This window comes from Lissotriton helveticus, chromosome 5_1, assembly GCF_964261635.1.
Source record: "Lissotriton helveticus chromosome 5_1, aLisHel1.1, whole genome shotgun sequence".
Lineage (NCBI taxonomy): Eukaryota > Metazoa > Chordata > Amphibia > Caudata > Salamandridae > Lissotriton > Lissotriton helveticus.
In genome coordinates this window covers 68,864,048-68,873,298 of record NC_136065.1, presented here as the reverse complement: position 1 = coordinate 68,873,298, position 9,251 = coordinate 68,864,048, and the positions used below count along the sequence as shown (strand labels likewise).

Here is a 9,251-nt window from a genome sequence, read left to right as displayed (position 1 = left end):
TAGAACAGCATTTATTGTTGATTGACTGCACTAGGATGATTTCATTGCCTATCAACTGATGTTTACATCACTGTTGTCTACAGTGGTCAGTTCTGGTGGAACAATTGTAGCTTGCATGGTACTTTCGTTGTTATTAGATTTAGCTAAGATGCTTTGTTATTGTGATAGCTTGTTCCTGGAATTGTGCTTTATTGTTGGACATTGTTATATGGAAATATTTCGAACGCTGACTGGTAATATGTGGAGAGACATAATTTTGTCGAAAATTTAAGGCAGAATGGTGCCTGGCTGTTCATTGTTTGTTTCTGGATAAGTAGTTGTTACTTGTTTTTCGAATGTTTTATTAATGTACAATTTTAAGTAGGATGCGTTCTTTTTGTAAATACCCTGTTCTCCGAAGTATTGTTTTATGGTTGATTTTGTTTTATTCTAATGTTGTTTGATTGTGGCACAGTTGACTCTGACGTGTTTCTCATTCTCGGTGGGTTGTGTTGTGGTTTATTTTCGGATACTTGCGCGTTGGCGATTCTCACGTTGTATCTGGCTTCTGGTATCACTGACTCACAGATTCTAGTTTCATTCCACCGTTTTATGGTCCCTCATCACTCCCGAAGGTGCTATTTACGTGATGTCAGGCGCATCATTTACATTTTCAGAAAGTGAGTGACTGGAGTCTGTGCCAGCGCTGAGAGCCGCTCCCATGGCTTTAGATACACTGCTCGCGTGCCTTTGATGATCGCCGGCGGTGCGCACGTACATATGTAAACATATAAAGGTGGGACCCAGCACCACACTTACTTGTGGACGCATCTCTGCAGCTGCTGGACCGGCCGTTTGAGGAGTGCGGATTTTCAGGCAGCCAAGGGACAGATTCAGGAGCCATGACCCGGGAGAGGCGAGGACCAGCCGCCCCCTCAGTGGGCCTCCTCCTCCTGCTGCTTCTACGTCTCCACACGGCAGGTAAGAGGCTCAGCTGCTGGAAACGCCTTCCTACTCGAATAGTGCATTAGCTGCCAGCAACCGTGGCCTTTCATCCTTGCAAGGTCGATAAACCTGATCAAATGAATGATGCCACATGAAGGATGCATCTGAGGTCCCAGGCGGGTCCAGGCTGTCGTGGTGTGCCATTTCCTTTTGCGTAATTACGCAGATAGGGCTGTCGTGGTGTGCAATTTCCTTTTGCGTAATTACGCAAATAATTAAAATCTGGATTTTTCTAGCAAAATACATCCGGCAGCGGTGCTGGAACCAATTAAATAGTGGTATTGCAGCCCTCGATGCCACGTCAGTAATGTTAGACGGATCATAAAAAATCCAAGTGTTACACAGAAAACAGGTGTAGCAAACGCACCCCAGTGGCAGTGCGTGCAGTGCTGCATTTTGTAACACACTGATCTAAATACTTCACAAGCATGGTGTGCTGCTGCCGCTTCCGGAGAGCACAGTTGTGATTGAAAAGGCCTCTTAAATACCCATAATACTTTGCGGCGCAAAAATGAAGCGTGAGAAAATAAGATTTCGGCACGTGTTTACCTTTTTTGCTTAAGATGAGTAAACAGCCTTGGTTTGTTTTAACACTATTATAATATTTTTTCCTTCGCACTTCACAATTTGAAAACATAATGCAACTCATTTTTACTTTGTTTGCTGCTATTATATTTTGAAATTTTGTTTAGTTCATTTACAAGTATTTATGTGTGGTTGTGCGTTAGAAAACATGCAGCCTTTCCTGTCACACTTCCTGCGCTCTAGTGTTGTTGTCACTCGGTTCACATCACAAGAGTCCAAATATAAAAGGAACGGGGCAGTAATCAGAAACCTTCATGTTAAATAACCAGCCGTCTGGCGCTCTTGCTCGCTGTGCTTATGTATATTTTACAGTATTATTTTTCACCCCAAAAAATCCAGATTCGCGTTTTTTGTGTAATTTCAATATTTAAAAAATAATAATAATAATAATAATAATAATAATAATAATAATTCCTATTATTTAGCAAACATGCAAAGGCACAACAGAACCAACATATGTCACACTCCAGGCCTATGACATCACCATGCATATAATCGGAGCCCACGTGCCTCATTTTCTATAATCAGAGCACACACGCCTCATTTTCTATAATCGGAGCCCACGGGCCTCATTTTGAATAATCGGAGCCCACGTGCCTCATTTTCTATAATCGGAGCCCACGTGCCTCATTTTGTATAATCGGAGCCCACGTGCCTCATTTTCTAAAATCGGAGCCCACGTGCCTCATTTTGAATAATCGGAGCCCACGTGCCTCATTTTGAATAATCGGAGCCCACGTGCCTCATTTTCTATAATCGGAGCCCACGTGCCTCATTTTGTATAATCGGAGCCCACGTGCCTCATTTTCTAAAATCGGAGCCCACGTGCTTTATTTTGAATAATCGGAGTCCACGTGCCTCATTTTGTATAATCGGAGCCCAAGTGCCTCATTTTCTATAATCGGAGCCCATGTGCCTCATTTTGTATAATCGGAGCCCACGTGCCTCATTTTGTATAATCGGAGCCCACGTGCCTCATTTTCTATAATCGGAGCCCACGTGCCTCATTTTCTAAAATCGGAGCCCACGTGCCTCATTTTCTAAAATCGGAGCCCACGTGCCTCATTTTGAATAATCGGAGCCCACGTGCCTCATTTTCTATAATCGGAGCCCACGTGCCTCATTTTGTAGAATCGGAGCCCACGTGCCTCATTTTCTATAATCGGAGCCCACGTGCCTCATTTTGTATAATCGGAGCCCGTGCAGTTCTGTGCATCAGGGGTAGCCCCGGTCTCCAGGCAGTCATGTTCATGTCTGGAACCCCATGGGTTTAGGGTCATCGAACCCTTGCTACAGCTCTGGCCAGCGTCCACAGGCACTGTTTTAGGATCAAACAGTGTCTGTATATTCACTTTATTGTTCCCACATCCGTAGATTTGTTGGGGGCACCCCCATGATTGGTATATGGTCTCTTCCGCATGCATGCACCGGTCCATATTTTGGGCCCATCGGTTCACCCTTGGATCGTCCCACTGCCCCATAGTTGTTCAATGTCCCTCTTGGCCTTCACCAGTGTAACCTTGCCGAAGGGTGAAGCATATGTAAGGGGCGTTTGATCGCTTAAAATCCCAAGGGGCACCAGCTGTGGGGTGAGCTTTATTGGATCCCCCATGATGTGGGACAGTATGTGTCCTACCCTAGACCAGAAGGGCTCTACTAAGGGTCATTCCCAAATAGTGTGGACCAGGGTCTTGCCTTGTGACCGCAGTGAAGGCATCTGACACTGTCGGTCCTTCCGCTTCCAAGCAGAAGTGTTCTGGTGAAGCATGTCCTATGGAGGGCCCACAGTTGGTTGAGTTGGAAGTCTAAGCTGATCGCGTCATCTCTCGGGTATCCACTGGCCTCCTCCCTATCCCCGTTGTCAACGCCTCTAGTTCCACCTCCCATTAATGCCTGAGACCCTTAGGCGGGCCATCACTCTTGGTGATCGGTGTCCTATAGATTACGGACAAAGAATGTTTTCAGAGTGGTTCCATCAAGAGTTTAAATTCCAGATGACACTCCTCCCCCGGGGACTCCACCAGAGGCCATATTTGGTCAGTGTAAGCTTAAGTTGTGCGCAGAGACCATACGCTGAGTGTCGGCAAACTCATATTGGTGTTGGAGTTCGTCGAAGGACAAGAGGCCTGTGGGGACCCACATGTCCCCTAACTTTGAAATGCCCACTAATCCTACTAGAAGTGTCATTAGTAAAATGAGCTCTACCTTTCAAAGGTAGAGGAAGCGTCTGAAGGGAATATGAACCTTCTGAGTTTCGTCATTGGAGACCGCAGCCCTCAGGCACAGTTCTTTGACCAGAATAACCAGAGTTTGGTTGTCTTTCTCCCAAATTCAGTCTTTGAAAGCTTGCCTGCAAAACTTTGCATTACACTATGTTGTAAACAGTTGGCCGTGATTAATGCAAGCTATTTGAGGTGGTGAGTGCTTCAGCTGGCGTGGGTGATTGACTGTCATGACATGCATCTCACCTGTCTCATAAAACTAATGCTTGAGAGAATGATTCACCGTCTATCAAGCTGTAATCACACTGGCTGAGTAGCCAAGCGTAGGAACCGCCCTTCGGGTTTCAAACATTGAATGTGGATGAAAGGAGATGAGGCGCATCCGAACTGTTGGATACAGACAAACTACAGAAGCAGGAAACTGTCAAACGACCAATCACCAGCTGAGATCAGAAGGCTACCCTAGAAAACCCCAAATAATACCTGTGAGTATGATACCGGGTTCGTGACAAAAGGGCACTTCTATATTAGACTTTAAAATCAGTTTAAGTGTATCATGGAAAATTGGGAATGTGAGGGGAGGTTGAAAAAGAAATCTGCTTTACTATGCCCCTTACAAAGATGCCTCAAATCACCCAGCCAGTGTATCTTTGAGAAGCTGGCTTGGAATATGGTTCACACTTATGTAAGAGGGCACCCTGTGCAAATCCAGACATCCCTTATGCTGATTTTAGTGATCTTAGACAACATTAGAAGCTCTTTGAGTGGTCGCAAAGTGGAGACCAAACCATATTCAATGTATGCGAACCACGACTCAAGTCAATACTATGCCTAGAAGACGTTGAATGGCCGAGGACCCAAGAAACCACCTGAGGTAAGTAACCGGGAACCCCACGGAGGCCGTGCACAGACTAGGAACACAGCAGAGAGATCAATGCAAGTCAATGGGGAAGTCGCAGTTGCAAGATTAAAGAAGAAGGACCCTTCCCAGTGGACCCTGAGGACACCCCATGGAAGACGGTAGTTTGGAGAGCCAGCCCACCTGTGGATACCCTCGGATTCAGGATACCTACAACCACTGTTGAGCACAATCGAGGACTTCAGGACGAGAACGCTGTGGCAGATGGATGAAAGGGTATGTTGGAACCCCGGAGCAGGTTTGTGTCGAACAGTATCTGACAGCAGAGGGTACAGATTCTATGCCACACCAGGATGTCCAGGAGGCACGAATGATGAAGGCCACTCAAGTTCAGGGAAAGAGGTCAAATGATGAAGAGGCTTCAAGTATGGGTACACCGATGGTAGCTCAGCCTGAGCCACTGGGATGCCAAAGATGGCAGGATCTGTCCAGCCAACCAACCGCGCCGGCACGCATCAGTTATAGCAGGGATAGACTTGTCAACAGAACATTTCAATGCGCCCGACTCCGTCAGTGTGAGTTGGTCGTAGTAACCATTGCCATTACCGCGTGAAGGAGCACTGCAATGATACAGTGCACAGGGGTTTGGTTGAAGTACGTTCTATGAGGGATGCTGGCCTTAACTCGACGAGAGGACAACCCAGCCCTCGAGGGAACACAGAAACACCACCTATAATCCTGAGCCTTGGAGAATCCGCAGAAGCCCAGGTTTGGCAGACCAGTCGATCTTGTTATGGTGCCTGAGGATGCAGGGGAGTGACTCCTTCACTCCAAGGGAGATTCCTTTGGATGTCTTTATATGTCCACAGGCCCAGGACAGAACCTGCATGGATCTGAAGCACTGATGGTGCAGCAGATGTGCAGGGCTACGAGGTTAGGAGTAGTCAGAGTCTTCTCAGTTGCAGTCTCGGTCCCAGAGCAAAGGAAGATGCGATCAGTTTGGCTTGGTCAGTACGACTCGGCCAGGATATCCAGACGGTCAGAGTTGAAGAAGAGTTGAAGATTATTCAAATCCAACGCCAAATCTGGGGACCCATTGAATGTAAGTACCCTAAGGAAAGGGTTGTGACGATTCAAGGTTCCTTCCCAGGGGAGGGGTTGGACGGTGGGGAGGATGCTCCCATGTCCTTTATCCATTTTCACACAAGAGCGGGAGGCAAAAACTCCCTGAGCTGGTTTGAACTGTACTATGCAAGACAAGCACCCAATGTGCCCCTCAAGCAGACTGAGTGGCACTGGCAAGTGCCCCCAAATGGCCCCAGTACACTAACTCTGTTTGGGAAGTTTTCACACCTCCCTGTGAGAAGATACCTATTGTTCTGTCTTCCCCTGCTCGAGCTTGGCTCAGGACCTGGAGGACAGAATCATGTCTCAGGTCAGCAGGAGCCGTGTCATGCTGTCCTGGCCTAGAAGACTGGTACAGAGAGTACTGAGGGCCACCTGGAGGAGAGTTACAGTGCATGGAATCATGGTGATACCAAACATAACAGGGTTTGTTACAGCCAGTTTAGAGATGGTCATCGCGTAATGAGGCATGGTCGCTCTATGTAGCGTAATGGCTGATGCACTTACAACCCGGGAGAATGGACTACAAAGGTTGTAGGGTTGTCCTCCTCATGCATGGGCACCCTCACACTTAGAACCAAGCACCCTAACTTCAGGATTGAAAGGCCTGCCTTAGGGGTGATTTATAGGTTTCAAGTGCAGTGACCTCAGATATAGGGAATACTATATCTGTTGTAAGTGGTGCTAGCACCAGCTTACACAGGCAGCAGTGACAGTCCCATAGTTACCATTTGAGTGGTCTCCAATGGGTGGCATAATGCATGCTTCAGCCCATGGCAGACCCTGGGGTACCAATGTCCTGGGTACCTCAGTACCATTTACAAAGGACTTATATGGGTACAGCAGTACTCAACGTTGATGCACCTAAGTACTACCATAACCAATTTAGGGGAGAAAGCACAGAGGAAGGGGTCCTGAAAAGCAGGATCCCATTTAGAGTGGTCTGAAACAGCAAGCAAAAGGCAAAAAGTGGGGGTAACCATAACAGCAGATCCTACTTTCCTACAGTATCCATGATAGAAAATATGTACTATGATTCGACAGATGTGATTTGAGTAAAAACTGTTAGATATGACCTAGAAGCTAGCTAATAGTTAGTCTATCCCATGACAAAGTTGGGCTTACAGGTGCCGTTGAGAGTCCATTTCATTGCGCAGAATGATGTTTTATTGTTGTATATTCGTGCCTTGAATAATGTTTTATTGTTCAACACTGGAGCCTGGAATGGTGTTTTATTGTTGAATATCGGTGCCTGGAATGGTGTTTTATTGTTGAACATTCGTGCCTCGAATGGTGTTTTATTGTGGAACGGTTGTGCCTAAAATGATGTTTTATTGTTGAACATTGGTGCCTGGAATGGTGTTTTATTGTGGAACGGTTGTGCCTAAAATGATGTTATATTGTTGAACACTGGTGCCTGGAATGTTGTTTCCTAGTTGAACATTGGTACCTGGAATTGTGTACTTTTGTCTAAGAGTGGTGCCTGGAATGTTGTTTTATTGTTTAACGTTGGTGTCTGGAATGGTGTTTTATTGTTGAACAGGGGTGCCTGGAAAGATCTTTTATTGCTTAACAGTAGTTCCTGGAATCTTGTTTTCTTGTTGATCACTTGTGCCTGGAATAATGTTTTATTATTGTTCATTGGTGCCTGGAATGGTGTTTTATTGTTGAATATTGGTGTCTGGAATGGTGTTTCATTGTTGAACAGTGATGTTTGGAATGGTGTTATATTGTTAAACATTGGTACCTGGAAATGTGTTTTTTTGTTGAACATTGGTGCCTGGAATGGCGCTTTGTTTGTGAACATTGGTGCCTGGAATTATGGTTGTTGCAAGGTGAAAGTATTCTGTGATATGGAGGGGTGCCTTGTCATGTAATACTCAAAACACAAAGATGGACCCACAAGTACTCGCTTGTATAACTTCTCCTGGACCTGGTAGAGAGGCTAGAAGCAGACAGGCTACTAAGAGGAACAGGTGTTAAGCATTTCACATCACCAACATGGACAATAAGTAATTGACACAGCTGGAAAGAAATCCAACACCAATTTATAACAATAGCTTTGAAGTTTATATATTTGTAGCCACCAGAACCAAATCGATTCATACCGGACAACCGGTGTTATCACTTTCAAAGCTTTAAATATATCAGTTCTTTGTAGAGTAAAGCAAATATTAACGTTGCAGACAATGGGAAAAAAACATAAATGAAATTGGTTACTGAGAGTTCAACTGAACCCACTCGAGGTTAAGGTCTTGTGATTCCCTAGACCAGTTCGTAAAAGCTTGGACAATTTTACCCGGCTCAGCGGAGCAGGGTGCAGAGGTTTTCTTTAGCTGTCAAATTGAGCTGTCAATCAGGCTTGTGGTCTTTAAATGGCTACCTTAGCAAAAAACTACTTTTGGTCGGTGTTGAGCAAAAACATTTGGAACTTAAGCAAGGAACTGGCACTGGACACCAGGCAGATCCCCTCTACCTGGTTTGGCGGACCCTGTCATAGAGGTGTAGTTTAATCTCTCCTCTTGAAGTGGCAAGTAAAGCAAGTAGTAGTCGGATTAACCCCCACCAAGGGCCATATGTATGAAAATGTCCATTTGTGATTCTCAAATAGCGATTTTTTGTGAATCGCTATTTGAGAATCGTAAAACACTATGTAGGATTTGCAATACATTTTGCGAATCCTACATATTCCTTAATTGCGAATCACAAATTGCAAATCGCAATTAAGGGATACCTCCCCATTCATTCCAATGGGCCTAGAGGCCCATAGGAATGAATGGGAAGGCATTCTCAATTTGCGATTCCCAATTAGAGAATCGCAAATTGCAAATGCAATTTCAAGGGTGCCAGGGTGTCAAAAGGACACCCTGTTGCACCCCTGAAATGAGCATGGGTGCAGATTTGGCAAACATACTTTCCCTAAGGGCATGAGTCACATGGCACTTTCAAAAATGCAATAAAGTGCATTTTTCAAAGAAATCGCAAATTACCACCAACTTGAAGTTGGTGTTAATTTGAGATTCCTTAAGTCCAAATTGCACTTGTTCTGTGCTTCTTACATTGTATTTAAGGAATTGTAATGTGCGATGCCTTAAATGCAATTGCAAAATGGGGATTAGCAACATTTGCGATTCCTTATTTTGCGAGTGGTGTTTTGTGTCATACAATGGTCACTGCTGATTTGCAAATGCCGAAATTCTGTGAATTTCGGCATTTGCGATTGAAAAATTGCCTTCATACATGTGGCACCAAATCTTGGTTTCTGCAAGCACTGCGATTGAGGAAATTTCCTTCCAGAGGACCAGGGTCACCGTGTGGGAAACTGAGCTTTGCAGAGGGTCAGGGCTACAGTTGCAAGAAGCCACATGCACAGTGACTTTGAGCAGGATAGCTCAGAGGACAGTACTTCAAGTTTGCAGACTGCAGGGGACTAGTTCCTCGAGCCCAAGAAAGTTCTTGTGAAGTCCGGAGTTTGC

The 9,251-nt window shown here is 45.3% G+C and overlaps 1 protein-coding gene across 1 annotated transcript in view; it reads left to right on the top strand.

Annotated features, from left to right (window-relative positions):
• Positions 1 to 844: 844 nt before the first annotated feature.
• The window catches only part of LOC144752385 (uncharacterized), a 75,740-nt gene continuing 67,333 nt past the window's right edge, over positions 845 to 9,251 (top strand). The window contains exon 1 of the mRNA XM_078640319.1: positions 845 to 960. Within this exon, the coding sequence (XP_078496445.1) occupies positions 882 to 960 (79 nt within the window). The 5' untranslated portion in view covers positions 845 to 881. The remainder of the gene's footprint in view (positions 961 to 9,251) is intronic.